This window comes from Nicotiana sylvestris, chromosome 11, assembly GCF_000393655.2.
Source record: "Nicotiana sylvestris chromosome 11, ASM39365v2, whole genome shotgun sequence".
Classification (NCBI taxonomy): domain Eukaryota; kingdom Viridiplantae; phylum Streptophyta; class Magnoliopsida; order Solanales; family Solanaceae; genus Nicotiana; species Nicotiana sylvestris.
Window position 1 is genome coordinate 91,652,542 of NC_091067.1, and position 19,110 is coordinate 91,671,651.

At 38.9% G+C, this 19,110-nt stretch overlaps 1 protein-coding gene across 1 annotated transcript; it reads right to left on the reverse strand.

Annotated features, from left to right (window-relative positions):
• Positions 1 to 368: 368 nt before the first annotated feature.
• LOC104227019 (non-specific lipid-transfer protein 1) lies at positions 369 to 1,811 on the reverse strand. Its single transcript, XM_009779149.2, has 2 exons — positions 1,411 to 1,811; positions 369 to 585 (listed from the first exon to the last, which is right to left on the reverse strand). Exons 1-2 carry the CDS (start codon positions 1,754 to 1,756, stop codon positions 569 to 571), a joined length of 363 nt encoding a protein of 120 aa, XP_009777451.1. The 5' UTR covers positions 1,757 to 1,811; the 3' UTR covers positions 369 to 568.
• Positions 1,812 to 19,110: the final 17,299 nt, after the last annotated feature.

Genomic DNA, 19,110 nt, shown 5'->3' on the forward strand with positions numbered 1-19,110 from the left:
GATATCTTTGATTTTTTTATTTAGTGGGTAAAATTTGATTTTTATTTAAAGGGTATAAAGATATCTTTTATTTTTTACAAGAGTGAGTTGCTTTAGTGGTGAGCACCCTCCACTTCCAACCAAGAGTTTGTGAGTTCGAGTTATCCCAAGAGCAAGGTGGGGAGTTCTTAAAGGTGGGAGCCGACGTTAAAGGAAATATTACAAGTAAAAGATAATACTCTGATCCGTATACTCAATAAGATAACAAAAATTATTTTTTGTTAAATACCTATCCTGTAACAATTTTGCATTAGGATCAATAATGTATTTAGAGAATCTAAATGGATCGGATTAGCTATATTATCATTTAAAAAAGTTAAAAAAATAGATTTCAAACAAAAATATAGAAATTTATTTTGTTAACAAATTAGGGTCCCTCATCGAGATTTTGCTTTAGGCCATCAACCATGTTGGGCCGCCAACTAGCAACACTTTTATTTAATAGTAGACTGGAAATACTTATATTTGTGAAACATAATAGTCAAGTAGCTTGAAATTCGTCTTTATTCCTCCATACAAGTTGAGAAACTCATGGAACAACATATCCTGCAAAGGTTACAGAAAAATAATTTGATTAGGACCCTGATATGCCTTGCAGAAAAAGAAGAGAACAGAGCCTAAATGGGTAGCAATTTGAAGTGGGCTTTTGAACAAATGGGCCTAGTATTTCAATTTTAAAGCCCATACCCCTTTCCCCACTCTACATATTCAAAAAAGCCTAAAGATTCATGTAGACAAAGTGTCACCTTAAATACAAAGTACGAACGTCAAAGAACAAAATAGACAGCATTCCCATATGGAATTAGACTTCGTGTTTTAAGTGTATCTTTTCTTGTATTAGATAAAATTACATTTCCAGCCGACCGCCTGTGCCTTACGGGCAAGTGGTGGCACGTGATAACTGTTCGTCGAAATTTTTGTTAGATATGTATATATACAGAGTATACGAAATAAAAATATTTGGTATAAATATAAAAAATAAGACCAAACTTTGTCATTTTCATTTTGCAAAAAAGCCTGCATACGCCATTGATTTTAGGAAGTCACTTGCAATTTTTCTGAGATTACTACTTGTAAACATTCAGGCATATTCTAAAGTGTCTAATATTACGTAAAGCTCCATGTTTTTTAGTTTATCATAGCAAACCTATTATTAAATGATATAAATGCGGACAGAATTGCTTTAATTATATTCGTTTGTGTAGTAAAATTATACTTTTACATTCCATTTGTCATGATTTTTTTCGTACTATTCTTCTTCAACTTCTCCATGAGTTTTAAAATGGAGTACGAAATAGTTTTTATTCATCTTTTTAATTTCTTTATTCATCTTTATTAATTATTGAAAAGCAATGGTTAAATTAAACTTACGTCCACATCTCTTCCCAACAGGTCTATTCTTGATGTTGCACCTCTTGGGTATAGTGACAGCAATAGCAGGATTAACTCCTGCATTTTTAGCTGCTGGTGACAGTAATGCCGCACATAGGCATTTTGGAGAAGTCTTTAGCAAAGCCCCAATTTTACCACAGCATGCTGGAGGGACTTTTGTCCTACCATTTTTGGCTGCTCCAAGACATGGAATTAGGCTGGCAGCTGGTGCATTTCCACACCCTCCTTTTCCTGCTGCATTTGCTTGAGGAATAAATGAATTACTTATAGTTAGCAAGTAAACAAGTATGGCCACAATGCAAATGTTATAAACTTTGGAAGCCATAATTTTGGTTAAAATAGAGAACCCTTTTCTTTCTAAGTGTGTAAGATATGGTTGGTTTTATGGAGTTGATTAGTGGCTTGGGTTTATATATGGTTTTGGTTGTGGCTGAGTCATGTGAACTTGAAATGCGAAAAGGTGAAGCTTTTTGCTTAGTGGGGTGGTTGAAGCTACGTGGAGGGTTGGAATGGTTAAGTTTGTGCATTAAATCATTCAGTGTTGTAATGATTTTCTTCATAAAATATTGACACATTTCGTTGTACAACAACATCCAGCATATTCTATTGATTTTCTCTTTTATTTAAGCTAAAGGAAAATAACGAAGATGAATGTATACTAGCTTACTGATTACCGTACATAGAAGAGAACAATCTTTGAAGCAATAGTTATAAAGAGTATGCTCTTAACTTAGACAATACAATCAACAAAATATACACAAACGAAAAGTAATTGATCTTGTCATTTCTTGGTTATTGGGCAAACCCAATATGTCTGATGGGAGTGTGTCTCTAGGGGGATATTTTATTGGGAATTTATTTACATGAATAATCGGCCAGATTTACTATTTACATTTTCAAACCGATATATATAGAATATATATTTTTATATGCGGTTATACACATATTATATACGAACTATTCCCTGAACACGCGCGTTGCACGTGTATCCCATGTAATTAATATAAATTAAAAAATTTATATCGTTTTATACATGGATGATAAATGTTGGCCCAAGTGAAGGTTTATTTTGAGATTGATAAAGGAAACTCATGTATGAACCAGGTCCATCCCTTGTGTGCATAGAAACGAGCAGATTCGAGCATGTGAGATGCATGTGAAGACATAAGCTTAACTTGGTATATTTGATATCTCCTGATCGAAAAGGTTGCATAATTGATAAGGAGAAGGACTCTTTACTCAAATAAAATACTATCCACGATAAGGGAGGAGTTAGAAGTTGATATCAAGTGGAACTCTTCCACCAAGGAAGAGTAGCATTAGAACTCTAGCTATTTCTTCATCTACTAACTCTATAAATTGCAGGATGGTCTCACTTTACAGGTAATGCACAAACGCAGAAGTTAAACGTGAATTGAGAGCAAAATAGCAAGGATTTTTGCAAGCAGTTCGTGTTTGATTCAAGTGTACAAACCTGAAGCTACATGAACCAGATAGAAGAACCAATTCCAAGCGTCTGTCTTTTATTCTAGTTCAATTGTAGTAAGTGTTTTTATATTGTACCTTTCAGCTTTATTTGGAGGCAATTGTAATAGGAACTCAGAGTATTCAAGTTAGAGTTAACTTGAAGTTGTTGCAACAGTTAGAGGTTGTTTGTCACAACGAGATTAGAGTTAATCCTAGATTTACAAAAGTATTTTGTAAATGCAGTTTTTGACTCTGTGATTTAGTGGAGAGTTTGAAAAAATCCTACTGAGAAGTAGGTCGTGGTTTTTTCACCTTTTGAGCCAGGTGTTTTCCACGTAATATACTTGTGTTCTTTACTTTCCGCATTTATTATTTCAATAATAGTATGTTAAGGAATACTTAGAAGAACCAGGTCCTTCCATAATCAGTTTAAGCAAAAAATTGGACATCACACAAATCACCCCCCTCTTGTATGGTATTGAAGTTAAAACATCAGTTGATATCAGAGCAGGTTATCCTTGAAGAGGCTAACACCTTAGGAACAGATCAAGATGAGCGCAGTACCTGGAAACTGGGAAAGGCAATCCACTGCTAGGTCACCACTCTTTAATGGCCAATATTACTCTTGGTGGAAAAACAAGATGAGAGATCATATCATCAGGGAAGACTATGAGCTATGGTACATTGTTGTCATGAGCCAAATCTACCATATCGTGATGACTCCTATCGTGGTACTAGGCAAGCCGACACACTAACAAAACCAGCCAATATTTCCAGTTTTAAGATAAACTCGAAGTTATTTAACAATAAACCTTCATAAAGGGATTAAGTCAAAACAACAGTGCGGAAAGAAAGCCCAATAGGAAGACATAAGGGAGAAAAGCAGGGATGCGATCGCCGTGCAGCTACCTTACTAACTCCAGCAGATCTGCGATGGATGAAAACAATACTAGCACGTCCAGCAATCCTTGGATCTGCACACAAGGTGCAGGGAGTAATGTGAGTACGCCAACTCAGTAAGTTACAATTATAAATAAAGGCTGAGTGCAGTGACAAGCATTTAAAATTATATACATTTCATAACATAAAAACCTCAGTGGAAATAACAAGATCAAATTAGTAATTAAATTCCGAACATCTTGTAAAAACTCTAGTTTCAATGAAAGTTGTTTAAAATATTTGTTCAACATTTTACATAGAGGCAAAGTATCACTCATATATATATATAGCCCCTCGGGCAAGCCTCTCAGTCACTCATGACTCAACTCTCATCAATCAACATTCATACTCAACACTCACGCTCAATAGGTACCTTATAATAACCGTTGCAGCGTGCAGCCCGACCCAATATCTCGCTGCGGCGTGTAGCCCGATCCAATATATCGCTATGGCATGTAACGGATTTATATATATATATATATATATATATATATATATATATATATATATATATATATATGACGCTGCGGCATGCAGCCCGATCCCTAACTATCCTCACAATATGGCCCTCAGCCTCACTCAATCATCAACCTCACAAGCCACTCAGGCATTTCAATACAAACTTAGGGAACTCAGCCCAAAACAACTTTCATATATTAAAATAGAGTGATAAGCAATATTAAACAATAAGCAGGTATAAATCATGACTGAAGATATGTTTTCTACCAAAAACAATGTGAGGATAATAGTAAAATACCACTGAGGGTCCAAATAGTACGATACAAGGCCCCAAACATGTCATTCAGCCCAAGTTAACAGAGTTATTTCTAAAACACATAGATTTCATATAGAGCTTATCAAAATATGTAACTCTACAGTTGCCACGTGATGGACCAAGTCACAATCCTTGCGGGTGCACGCCCACACGCCCGTCACCTAGCATGTGCGTCACCTTATTTATCAAAATAGTACGAAATTTTGAGGTTTCGTACCCTCAAATCTAGATTTACAATCGTTACTTACCTCAAACCGGACGAAAATCTATTCCACAATGCCCTTGTCGCTCGACTCGGCCTCAAATCGCCCCGAATCTAACCAAAATCAGAATCATATCATCAATACATGCTAAAGGAACAAAGCCCACGCGAAAATTATCAAATTAAATCAAAATTCCCGAAATTGGCCAAACCGACCCCTGGGCCCACGTCTTGGAATTTAACAAAAATCATAAAACCAGAATTTTTATCCACTCACGAGTCCATACATACCAAATTTACCAGAATCCAAACTCATTTGGTCACTCAAATTCTCAAAATTCACTCTCCTATTTCAAGCCCTAAATTCCCAAATTTGTAGTCCAACTTCTCAATTAGATGATGAATAAGATCATAGATAAACCACTATAGGTTAGAATCACTTACCCCAACGTTGCTCCTTCAATTCCCTTGAAAAATCGCCTCTTTCCCGAGTTCCTTAAGCCCAAAATTGAAAAATGAAGAACCTCGAGCTGCGGTTTTTTGTCTAGCTTAAACCGCACCTGTGGTCCAATATCCGCTTCTGCGGCACCGCACCTGTGGAATTTTCATCGCAGGTGTGGAACCCACTTAATGAACCATTTTCTGCATCTGCAAACAAACCATCGCATTTACGGTGCGCACCTGAGACTCATCTTCCGCTTTTGCGGAATGGACCAAACTCCACAGTGTCCGCACTGCGGCTCTGAGCTCACACATGCGACTCCAATCCGCAGGTGCGGAAATGACAGAAGTAGCAAAATAACAACATCAACTCAAAGCCCAACTTTCCGTCAACCACTCAAATCCATCCCAAGGCCCTCGGGACCTCAATCAAACATGCCAACAAGTCATATATCACCATTCAAACTTATTCCAACCTTCAGGACACTCAAAACAACATCAAAACACCCAATTACCCTCGGATTCAAGCCTAAGGATTTCCAAACTTCCGAATTTCACAAACGATTCCAAAACCTATCAAACATCATCCGAATGACCTGAAATTTTGCACACACATCACAATTGATACTACGGACCTACTCCAATTTCCAGAATTCCATTTCGACCCCGACATCAAAATTTCCACTGCCGACCAGGAAACACCAAATTTCCAATTTTGCCAATTCAAGCCTAATTCTACCACGGACCTCCCAATCACATACCGGACGCGCTCCCAAGAACAAAATCACCTAACAAAGCCAACCAAATAAAAAAAATCCAAATATGAGATTGAATACTAAAAAGTTAAAACTTGGTCAAACCTTTTAAATTTAAGGCTTAAAACTGAGAATCATTTTTCCATATTTGTTCCGAATAACCTGAAAACCAAAACCAACAATTTACATAAGTCATAATACATCATACGGAGTTAGTCATGCCCGAGAACTAGCGAGCGAAGTGCAAATGCTCAAAACGACCGATCGGGTCGTTACATCCTCCCCTACTTAAACATACGTTTGTCCTCGAACGTGCCTAGAGTTGTTTCAAAAGCTAACAAATTGCTGTATAACCTTACCATGCACATACCCAAAGGTAATCCCATGTCACCCCATTCCATATAAGCCCGATAGCACAACATAACTAAAAATTCACAATCCAACCTAGCCCATTAACCTTAGATCCAAATTTCCACTTCCGAAATTATCTATAAGATCAAAACCTCACATCTATACTCTGAATAAGTCCGAACAAGCTATGACAAACCACATATGTAACCCTAGATGTAATTACATGATATACCACATAACTCAAACACTCGTAGAGATAACTTCTAATCGCAGCAGCTGCTCAGAACAACTGAATACCGATAATAAACCTCTTATCAAATAAAGCCTCATTCCAACACTTTCGTATACTGCCAATGATGAAAGAAACACACCGAAATTATAACCATTCCTCAGATCAACTAGTCATGGAGTTCCCTCTCCTTCGGCAAGAATCATAGTAAATTCCTATGTCGAATCTCAATATTATCTTCTCAACATTCTGGGCTCGAATCCGATAGTATTCATTCTAGATCCCAATGACCTCATCTCATCCAACACGACTACTCTAGTGACGTGACATATCGATACAATCTAAAGCCACAACTCGTGCGACCCGCGCACCAATAATCAACAGTCGAAATGTATTCAAATCATGAAAAAATGACTCAAATGAGAGAGTTGTACCGCAAGCATTACCGGTACCACCACAACACAATGCTGAGAACCCATGACACATCGTAGAACCAGAACACACGAATCTAACCCGAAATATCTACCTCCACATAACTTCGCTGCAATGCGCGACCCTATCCAAACGCTGGTCCACATGAGACACCTCAAGTCGTCATGCTCAAAATCAACACCCACGCACAATTTGATGTCTAGTCCTAAAGTAAATCACCATAACCACGGAGAAGGAAATGACGCAATTCCATACCTGTCCCAAAGAACATACCCAATGCGCAATCAATCATGCAACACCCAAATTCCCGTCTTATTCAAATTCTGTTGTAAAGCCCCAAATAGAACCCTATCACTTGTGCATAAAATCAATGAATCACAACTCCTCGCAACCCGGAAAGGTAACTCATAAATCACTCCCGAACGTGAATAAGCTCAACGACAATCGGACGTCACATCCCTAAACAAATAGCAATTTGGAATCAACAAAGTTGACTCGATGCAGAACACACATCCATATTGGCCTACGAATGAACCCCTTATCAAGGAGTTCCTGAAGCTGCTCCTTCAACTCCTTTAACTCTGCTGATGCCATATGATATAGTGGAATAGAAGTGACTGATTGCCTAGTCACCAAATCAATATTGAAATCAATAACCCTGTCCGGCGGCATGCCCGACAGGTCTACATGAAACACATCCGAAAAATCCTTCACCACCAGAACTGAATCTATGGTGGGAGTCTCTGCTCTAACATCCCTCACGAAGGCCAATTAAGAAAGACAACCCTTCCCAATCATCCATTGGGTCTTCAAAAATGAAATCACTCTACTGGGAATCATTTTGTCGAACCTCGCCACTTAATCCGTGGCATCTCCGACATAGTCAACGTCTCTATTTTAGTGTAATAGTCCAGAATAACATGACACGGAGACAACCAATCCATACCCTATAACACATCAAAATCTACCATACTAAGCAACAAAAGATCCGCTCGGGTCTTCATACCCCCAATAGTCACCACATAAGACCGATATACGCGGTCCACAACCACGACATAACCTGTTTATGAGAACTCCCCGTCTCCAAATCCATAAAGCACCCGAATCACTATATCCGATCCCAACTCCACCGCCCTTACATCTAACACACCTCTGCTACTCGATCATTCCACAAGGGGGCAGGGGTACTCCTATAATTCTTCTGTGCGACCAAGAAAACTTGAATATCAGTAGTCGATCAAAAAAGAGTGCGGCAATACCAATGAACTATCCTTAACTCAATACATTGCCCTTTCTGAAATGTATACTCCCATCAAGCCATAGCAATTAATTCTTAGGCAGCGTGGACAACTTCAAATGACTAGGTAAATGATATCAACCCTACATAACTTACCATATATACCACGCCATCCTATGATAAATATAAGAATTTCATAATCCATTTCGAGTCACAAGCAACTACGTACTCAACTAGCCAAGAACTCTCCATTTCATCCCATCTAGAAGAAAATCACTATACATCATATGCTCTCCACACCAGTAGAAAATATACGTCCATAACCGGGGTAGAAACAATCAAGAACCCTCCGAATCCCGTTTGCATAAAACCAAACCGTCAGGACTGACCAAGTTACGCAGGTTACCAAAAACCCAAGAGCATTTCCATGAAACACATGTAGAAACTCATTACCCTATAAGAACCCAAGTAACTAATCATATCCCTTACCATGCCGATCCGACCTACTACCAAGCTATCCTATTTATCAAAGTTCCTTCTAAATTACCTTCAAATTGATACTTCACCTTGTAATAATACCGCAATCCTCAACTCAGACTCACCACACGAGACCCAAGCATAAAACTACACCGTCTAAAGACTCATAAGTCACTGAATACTCTCTTAAATATCCCCAAAAGCACCACATTCAAAATACTTACCCTGAAGAGACTTCGTGTGAATCTAAAGCCATTACCTTCACCTTCCTAATACTGATATGCATAATCCATAATGATATAGAAAAGCCATAAGTCTTGTCATCCTCCAATGCAAACCTCAGTTTCTAGACAAATATACATTCTGAAGATCTCCAATTATTACATGTAAATCTTGAATCCTTTAAAACTATTCTCGAGAGTCATCCACTCTACTAAGGTTTTAATTAAACTAATCAAACAAATTGAACTACCTGTGCTCCATTAGTACAATAGCACCTAAGGAAGTAACCCATCCTTCTAAGCAGCCGAGTGATATCCTACTCCATACCCGCTACATCCCTTACAACAACAACTAATTCATCCCACAATTTCTTATATACCCACAAAGCATAACACACCATTGTCCAAATTTTCCTTTACTCAAGTCATCCTCGATCTCAAACTCTGTAAGCAACAATTGATTCGTCGGTATACCACAAACTGAAACTAATACGACATTTAGGCGCACAATCAACTTATCAATAACAGACTCCCCCACTTGGCTCAAAGCCATAGGTCAAAACACACAAAAACTGGTAATGCCCATACTCTATTACTCCCATAATACTATAGGGAGATTAAACTAAATCCTTCATAAGCTCGTGCAACACGATCATCTAGTACTTCAAATCATCTGCAATCTCGCATTCACCCTCGTAACAATCATGCCCACTCTCATAAGCGATCCAAACTCAAATTGCAACACACATATTTCACTAGTAAAAGAGGGCTCCCAACAAACAACATAGGGATCACACAAACCTCAGAACACCCATAGAAGATAACCCACATGCTTTGCCTCAAACTAACATCTCTTCATACCCTTCCACTGTTATAAGCATCACACAATCACTTAATCTTCCTGAGTCTGAACTCATATCGCAATATGAAATCTACTTCACTTCCCAACTAGACAACATAAAAAGATCCTTCAACACACCCCACAACTCGGGGCTATGCATCAAATCACGATGGAAATCAAGCACTAGATAGTTCTTTCTACCCTCAAGTAGACCCTTCTTGTCACATTCAAATCATATAAATGCATTACATAGTCACATCATACTCATCACGTAGCCATCCAGTCATCACTTCCCCTAATAGGGATACTATCGAACATATAAATCCAAACGCACGTGCTCACACAATCAACACCTTAGTGTTCAAGCTACAGGCAAAGCCCGACCTCAAGTCTTCTAGACTTGAACAACATCAACACACAGTGTTGGCACAAGAACATGTGAAGTTTTGAAGAATGACTTCATGGACCAGGTCCATCTTGTGAAGTACAATCAACCTATACATGTGAGATGCACACGAAAGAGATAAGTTCTACTGATCAAGTAGCAATATCTCCTGATATGATCGAAAAGGTTTCATATTGGATAAGGAGAGAAAGTCTCCTTATATGAAGAGAACACAATCTAGGATGAAGATAGTGTTAGAGTTTGAGATCATCATGAACTCTTCTACGATAGGAGAGAATCAATTTAGTTCCAATCAAACTCTGATTACTAACCTATTAAATGTCAGTGTTGTTCTCTTTTACAGGTAATGCACATACGCAGAAGTTAACTAAATTGAGAGCAAAAGAGTAAGGCGATTTTGCAAGCAATTTATGTGTGATTTAAGTGTGCACTCCTGAAGCTACTTGAACGAGATAGAAGAACCAGTTCCATTGTGACTATCTTTTATTCTAGTTCAATTGTAGTAGGTGGTTTAAAGTTGTACCTTTCAGTTTTCATAGAAGCAATTGTATTAGGTTCCTAGAGTGTTCAAGTTATAGCTAACTTGAAGTTGTCGCAACAGTTGAGGCTGTGTGCCACAACGGGATTAGAGTTAATCCTTAGGTTTACAAAGAGTTTTTGTAAATGCTATTTTGGCTCAGTGATTTTAGTGAAAGTTTGGGAAAATCCTACTGAGTAGTAGATTGTGGTTTTTTTTACCTTTTGAGCCAAGTGTTTTCCATGTAAAAATATCCGTGTTCTTTATTTTCTGTATTTATTATTCCGCAAACAGTAGTAGTTGGACCACCTAGAAGAATCAGGTTCTTCTATAGCTCAGTTAAGCGAAAATTGGATACTACACAAATCACCCCCCTCTTGTGTAGTATTGACGCTTAAAACATCAATTGGTATCAAAGCGGGTTATACTTGAAGAGGCTAACACTTTAGGAAAAGATCAAAATGAGTGCACCACCTGGGATCTGGGAAGGGCAATCAACTGCTAGGCCTCCACTCTTTAATGGTCAGTACTATTCTTGGCAGTAGAACAGGATGAGAGATTACATCATAGGAGAAGACTATGAAGTCTAGGACATAGTCACAGATGGTCCACTAACAACTACAGAGAAGAATGCTGAAGGAGATGATGTGCCAAAGGCAAGAGCTGACTGCACTGCTGAAGATTTGAAAAAATGGGAGAAGAATGCTAAGGCCAAGAAATGGCTTGTGTGTGGACTGGGTCCAGACGAGTACAACAGGATTCAAAGTTGTACTACTGCAAAGAAAATATGGGACACTTTACAAGTGGCTCATGAAGGAACTCCTCAAGTAAAGAGATCAAGAGGAACACTGCTATATTCTCAATTTGAGAATTTTAGTATGAAGGAAAGCGAATCTATCTAGGAGATGTTTACAAAGTTCACAACACTAACAAATGTACTTAAATCTCTTGGAAGATTTATCCTTGAAGAAGACAAGGTTGAGAAAATCTTGACAAGGGTTTTACCAGTGACTTGGGAAAGCAAAATCACTGCTATTCAGGAATCAAAGAATATTGCTACCCTCAAGGTGGATGAACTTATTGGAAACCTTACTACTTATGAACTGAGAAGGCAAACCATGAAAATGGATGCATCCAAGAAGGAAAGAAGTCTGGCTCTCAGAATAGCTGAAGGTTCAGATCTGGAGGATGATGAAATGGCCATGATCACAAGAGATTTCAAAAAGTATCTGATGAGAGGAAAGGGTTCTTCAAGAGTTACAACCTTCAACAAACCAAGGGTTCCTGAGAAACAAACCAACGAGGGTTGCTACAAATGTGGTAAGACTGACCACATAATCAAGAACTGTCCTCAATGGGAAATTGAGTGGAAGAAAGAAAGGGCAGAATGAAGGAACAAGTTCAACCAAAAAGGAACAAAGGATCAACAAAGACTATAGTTGCTGCTTGGGGAAAAACATCAGATGAGGACTTAGAAGATGAAGCTGGAGATGAACAAGCACTTATGGCCATCGGAGAATCAGATGATGAACAAGAGGTAAGTATCCTTCATCTCAAAGACAAGATTAAATTCCTGTCTAAAGAAAGGTTGTCTGAGCTATTTTTAGACTTCATTGATGAGTCTGATATAATTAACAGTGAGAAGGAAGATTTGTCTAGGGAGTGTGTGATCCTAAAAGCCAAGTGCAAAAATCTAGAGTCTAGGGCTAATGAGAGTGATAGTAAAAATGTTGAGTTGAAGAACCAGGTTCTTGAACTTGACACCAGTGTCCTAGAACTTAGGTCTGAGAACTTAAAACTGAAACTAGGAACAGGTAAGAAGAAAGCTGACCACACACATCTCACCCTAGAAGAAAACTTAGGAAAAATGAAGGATGAGTTGTACAGGAAGGATGAGCAGATAAAAGTCTTAAAAAAAGATCCAGGGAAGGTAAAACATGAACTAGACATAACTTGGAAATGGAACAAGGCTTCTGATGCACTTTCCTGGCTATAAGAACATCACAGTAGCAACAAAAGAGGACTTGGCTATGAGACTCAAGCACCTAAGTGGGATCCTAAAAGCAAGTACATCACTCTCCCTGAGAACAAAATCTGCACACACTGTGGCAAGTCTGGCCATTACAAAAATGAATGTAATGCAAAATAAAAGGCCAGTCAAATGAACAAAGTTTTTGTTCAAGAGAAAGATAGGCTGCCTGGGTGGGTTAAAAGGAATTTGATTCATCCATTTGCCTATAGAAAGGGACCCAAACTAGTTTGGGTTCCTGAGACTAACCCTTGATTTCTTTTTGCAGGTCCAAGTGAAGGGAAGTAGCCAAATATGGTACATGGATAGTGGCTGCTCAAAACATATGACTGGAAGTAAGAACTAGTTCCTTTCACTCGAGGACTTAAAGGGAGGTAATGTCTCCTTTGGAAATGGGAAAAAATGTGAGATTATTGGGGTTGGAAAGGCAGGTAAGACAAACTCTCACTCCATTGAGAATGTCTACTTAATAGATGGCTTGAAATACAGCCTGATCAGTATATCATGACTGTGTGACCGAGGTAACCTTGTAGCATTCACCTTTACTAAATGCTTTGTGATTAACCTTACCACTGACAAGATTATTTTGCAGGGAAAAAGAGCTAACAATATTTACATTGTAGATTTATCTACTCTTTCAGAAAATGAACTCACCTGCCTAAGTGTGTTGGATAATGATCCTCTCCTGTGGCACAAAAGACTTGGTCATGCTAGTCTGAATTAGCTAAACAAATTAGTCTCTAAGGACTTGGTAATAGGGTTGCCTAACATCTAGTTCAAGGAAGACAAAGTTTGTGAGGCCTGTGCAAGGGAGAAGTAGGTAAGATCATCCTTCAAAAGTAAGAATATGGTAAGCACAACCAAGTCATTGGAACTGGTCCATATGGATCTCTGTGGTCCAATGAGAACCATGAGCAGAGGTGGAAAGAAGTATGTAATGGTACTTGTTAATGATTATTCTAGATTTACCTAGGTACTATTTTTAACATCTAAAGATGAAGTATTTGACATGTTCGATGCTTTTGTTAGAAAAACTCAAAAACAACTAGGTAATCAACTTGCATCCATTAGGTTTGATCATGGAACTGAATTTGAAAATGCTAAGTTTGCTGAATTCTGTGATGAGCATGGTATAGATCATAACTTCTCTGCCCTTAGGACTCCTCAACAAAATGGAGTAGTTGAAAGAAAGAACAGGACTCTTGAAGATATGGCTAGGACTATGCTTCTTTCTAGTAAACTGCCCTACAGCTTCTGGGCAGAGGCTGTAAACACTGCATGTTACATTATCAATAGATGCATGGCTAGACCTCTTGTAGAGAAGACTCCTTGTGAGTTAATTAAAGGGAGAAAACCAAATATATCCCATCTTAGGGCATTTGGATGCAAGTGCTTTGTGCACAATAATGGAAAAGGCTCCCTAGGTAAGTTTGATCCCAGAAGTGATGAGGAAATATTCTTGGGATATTCTTCACATAGCAAAGCATATAAAGTGTTTAATAAAAGTACTTTGTGTATAGAAGAAAGTGTGTATGTAGTGTTTGATATAACTAACGTTCTTTTTGAGAGACAAGAACATGAAGATGAAGCCATTGGATTGGTAAAGGATTTGACTGAAGTCTCAGCACAAGCTAAAGTGGCACCAAAAGAAGGAATAGGTGATGGAACAGGTCCTTCCATTCAGGGCAACTTGACAGGGGGAACTGATCAAAGAGGAATTGAAATAAATCCCCTAAAAGAACCCGTTCATGATCTTGTTCCTCAGTAGCAGAACATGGGAGAAACATCTAGAAGACATCAGTTGGTTGTGAAACCTCACAAGTATCAAAGTTCTCATCCTATTGAGAACATAATCGCTGATCCAACATCTAGAGTCAAAACTAGATCACAATTAAAGAATCTGTGAGCTTTTGATGCTTTCTTATCTCTTATTGAACCTAAAAATGTTGTTGAGGCTTTGCAGGATGCAGATTGGGTGAATGCAATGCAAGATGAACTCAATCAGTTCGAGAGAAGTCAAGTCTGACATCTCGTTCCAAGACCCAAGGACAGATCAATTATTAGTACAAAATGGGTCTTCAGAAACAAACTTGATGAAGATGGAACAGTTACAAGAAACAAGGCAAGACCTGTGGTCCAAGGTTACAGCCAAGAGGAGGGTATAGATTATGATGAGACTTTTGCTCCAGTTGCAAGACTAGAGGCAATAAGACTCCTCATAGCCTTTGCTGCACACATGGAATTCACTCTCCATCAGATGGATGTCAAAAGTGCCTTCATAAATGACTACCTGAAAGAAAAAGTGTTTGTGAAACAACCTCCAGGGTTTGAGAGCAAGGAATGTCTTGAGCATGTGTACAAATTAGACAAGGCTCTCTATGGACTCAAGCAGGCTCCTCGAGCATGGGATGAACGACTGTCCAAATTTCTGTTTGAACATGCCTACAAAAGAGGTAAAATTAACAGTACCCTATTCTTAAGGGAAAAGGTAAGGATCTCTTTGTGATACAAATATATGTTGATGACATAATCTTTGGGGCCACCACTGATAAACTAAGTAAGGATATTGCCAAATTAATGGGGAGTGAGTTTGAAATGAGTATGATGAGTGAGCCTAACTTTTTCTTAGGCTTACAGATCAAACAAAGCCCAAATGGAACCATGATCCATCAGCAGAAGTATGCAAAAGAGCTAATCAAAAAGTTTAAAATGGATGAATCAAAGGAAATAGACACCCCCATTGCAACTGCCACTAAATAGACTTAGATGAACCTAGTTCATCAGTTGATCAGAAGTTGTATAGGAGTATGATTGGTTCACTCTTGTATCTTACTACCAACAGACCTAACATAGTTTTCAGTGTAGGGCTTTGTGCTCGCTTTCAGGCCGATCCAAAAGAGTATCACTTGACTGTTGTCAAGAGGATACTAAGATATTTGAAAGGCACCACTGATATATGTCTTTGGTATCCTAAATGTAGTAATTTCAATCTATAAAGATATGCTGATGCTGATTATGCAGGTTTCCTTGTGGATAGGAAAAGCACCTCAGGTATGGCTCACTTTCTTGGCTCATGTCTTGTATCCTGGGCCACCAAAAAGCAAAATTCAATGGCCTTATCCATTGCTGAGACTGAATATATTGTTGCTGCTTCTTGTTGTGCTCAATTGTTATGGATCAAACAGCAGCTGGTAGATTTTGGCATTGAAGTTTGTTGCATTCCTATATTCTGTGATAACACTAGTGCTATAAGTATGACAAAGAACCCTTTTCATCATAAGAGGACTAAGCACAAAGATGTTAAACACCACTTCTTAAGAGATAACTATGAGAAAGGATTGATCTCCATAGAATTTTATGCTACTGATAAACAAATTGCTGACATCTTCACTAAAGCACTGAGTAGAGAAAACTTTGAGAGGAACATTTTGGAATTAGGGATGATTAAGATCACCTAATAAGTCCAGCTCAGAATGCAATGAAAAAAAATGAAAAACATTATCTAGATTAATTCTTACTCAGCTTCATACTTTAATTAGTATACTCCTGTGACATGTGCTTATATGAATCACTGATCTCTTACAATATTTTCTCTATTATGGCATTTGAGGCATGTTCAATAGACTTCTAAATGAAGAACCTAGTTCCTTAGTATGGATTCATATGAAAGCTAAGGTATGTTTTTTGTACTCTACACAATTAGAAAATTAATAATTCAATCATGAGCAGAAGCCCTATACTTGTTAAATTCCTAGAAAATTCTATCCGCTAGCATTGAACCAGTTCCGTTTGCCTAGAACTCTAAACCGAAAATATTGCCTAAATTTTGGGAAGATAAACTGATCATTCAAAATCTGGGATTTCAGGTTGATTAGACCTCTATTTGACCACTGCAAAAGGCTGCCGTTACCTATTAAATGTGTATTTCTCGTTAAATACACATCATTTCTTCTGCCATCTTTAAAATTCCAAACCGTCAAAACTTTTTCCTTCACTTTCACTTGCCCTCTTCTCCAAAATTCTAAATTCCCAAATTCTCTCAAGAAACCAATGATCATGACTAACCCACAAGAAAATACTGGAACTCCTCCACCACCATCTCCCTCAAATTCAACCACACCTTCTCCACCCAGTACATCGCCAAAACCCAGACTGCATAGGGTGAAAATGCTTGCTCGAAAGACTGTAGCATCTGGGGCTCTGAGGAAGAAATTAAATGAAAAGTTGAAGGGAAGCCATGCCTAAAACTCTAGCTCCAGCTCTGATTCTGAATCATATCAATCCACTACTGAGGGGGAGGGACCTGGGTCTTCTGACTCTGAAAAGCCTCAAGAATCTCCATCTAAGGTAATTTATTCTGTGTCTGAGAATCTAGAATCTAGGTTCATTTTGATTGGGTCTGTTAAGGATGTAGAAGTACCAGGGTCACAAAGGAGTGGAGGTAAAAAGAATTCTGAAAATGAAAAAAAGAGAGAGAGGGTGCATGTGGTAATGAGAGGGAAAATGGGAATGGAGCAGTTCTTGCTATCTTTGGGGTTGCACAAGAAAGGGTAGAAGAGAGTGGCATGAAGTCAGGGGGAAGTGGTTCTGGGGAAGCTGCTGAGGGGTTGGTTCATCTGAGCACACAGAGAGATGAACCTATTTCATCTGCTGAAGAGACCCTAGCAGACCTACTGAAAAAGGTTGGGGCAAGCTATGACCTAAAGAAATGCAGAACTCCCACAAACAAAGCCCCCAATGTTCCTAAGCGTTCCAAGAAAGGAAAGGCTTCATCCCCAACACCTACTGCCTCTTCACTACCAAGGGGTAGAGCCACAAGAAGCAGGGTGAAACAGAGTGAAGCTGATCTACAAAAGGGCTTTAAAAGAGAGTAAGAAAAAGAAAATGGATAAAGGAAAGAGAAAGATTGCAGAACCCCTCAGAGGCTGTTGAGGAAGAGGAGATGGAACTGGTCCATCAAGAAAGCGGTACATCAGTGGAGGTTCTTACCCCCAAGCCTAAAAAGCCCAAGACCTCCTCCAAGAAGTTTTCCTCTGTGTCTGAGGCCGGTGAACCTACACTAGCCAAGAAGACAAGATCTGCAGTGAAAACCAAACAATCAAAAATTTCTAAAGATGATAACTGGAGTGGAGAAGAAAAAAATGATTCTGAGAAGGAACAGAATAAGCTTGCCACATTTGGCAAAAGAAAGATTCTAAAGGGTAGACTGCTGAAAGACCTGGTGGAACCAGGAATGATGAGATTGGTAGATGCTTTAGCTGCTCGGGGATAGAAGGACATGGTCCTTCAGATGGATGGTAGGCTAGCCAAAAATGAGCTAATTGAATTTATAGCCAATGCTGCAGTTAAGGATGGCATTGTTAGTAGTCTGGTGAAAGGAGTCCAAGTGCAGTTTGATGCAAAGAAACTAGGAGAGATCCAGGACATACCCTCTGAAGGGTTTGATGACTATACAAGGAAAAGGTGGCCTTGCCTGGACTCCCTTACTACTGCTCTTGCAATCACCAGGAGGTTTTGTGATTCAGAAAAGGTGAATAAAGCAGGGCTGTGCAGAAAAGTGAAATGAGGCCTGAGCACAAGGTCTTGTTTGAATTTGTCAACAAGTGTTTATTGCCCAGACAAGAGGGAAGGCACATTGCTAATTACATGGATCTAGTTCTTATGGAGTGCCTAGAGAGAGGAAAGCAAATCAACTGGCCTGCCTTCATTATCAATCTGCTAGACAGGGTCATAAACGGCTCCAAGGCCCATGCTACTCCTTATGGCTTTATTCTAACCACAGTTCTGGACAGGCTAAATGTGCCTCTGAAGAAATGGGAAATGGCCTCGAGCAAGGATCACTTTGGCATCAATACTCTTCTCGCTTGAGACTATGCAGTCACTGCCATCCCAAATGAACCTGGTTCATCTCTGAAGGTACCCATCAACAGCAAAGTTAGGACTCTGGTTCAGGAATATGCAGCCAAGGATGCTAAAATAGCTAGGCTCAAGGCTCGTCTGATTGAAGTGGAAATTGAGAGGGATGGTCTTAGAACTGAGCTTGCCAAAGAAAAGGAGAAGAATGATGAAATTCTTCATAACATGCTGAATCTTCTCCAAACACAAACCCAACCCTCTAGTTCCTCCAAGCCTTAGGACTCCTGAACTTGTTTAGTGCCTCCGTGACCCAGATTAGGGATGTTTCTATCTTTTGTTTTTTTGCTCATGGTTTGAATGTTTTTCTTTCTTTTTGTGGATTGTTGGTGGCAATATCTCTGTCAATGATAACTACTGTTTTGCTCTGGTTCAATGATTAATCTGTCCTTGATAGTTTAAATATGTTTGCTTGATTACTGTGATTGCACCATGATTGCACTTGCA

Bases quoted from the DNA above. Each gene is read 5' to 3' on its own strand.
- LOC104227019 (XM_009779149.2), bottom strand. From the start codon at position 1,756: ATGGCTTCCAAAGTTTATAACATTTGCATTGTGGCCATACTTGTTTAC.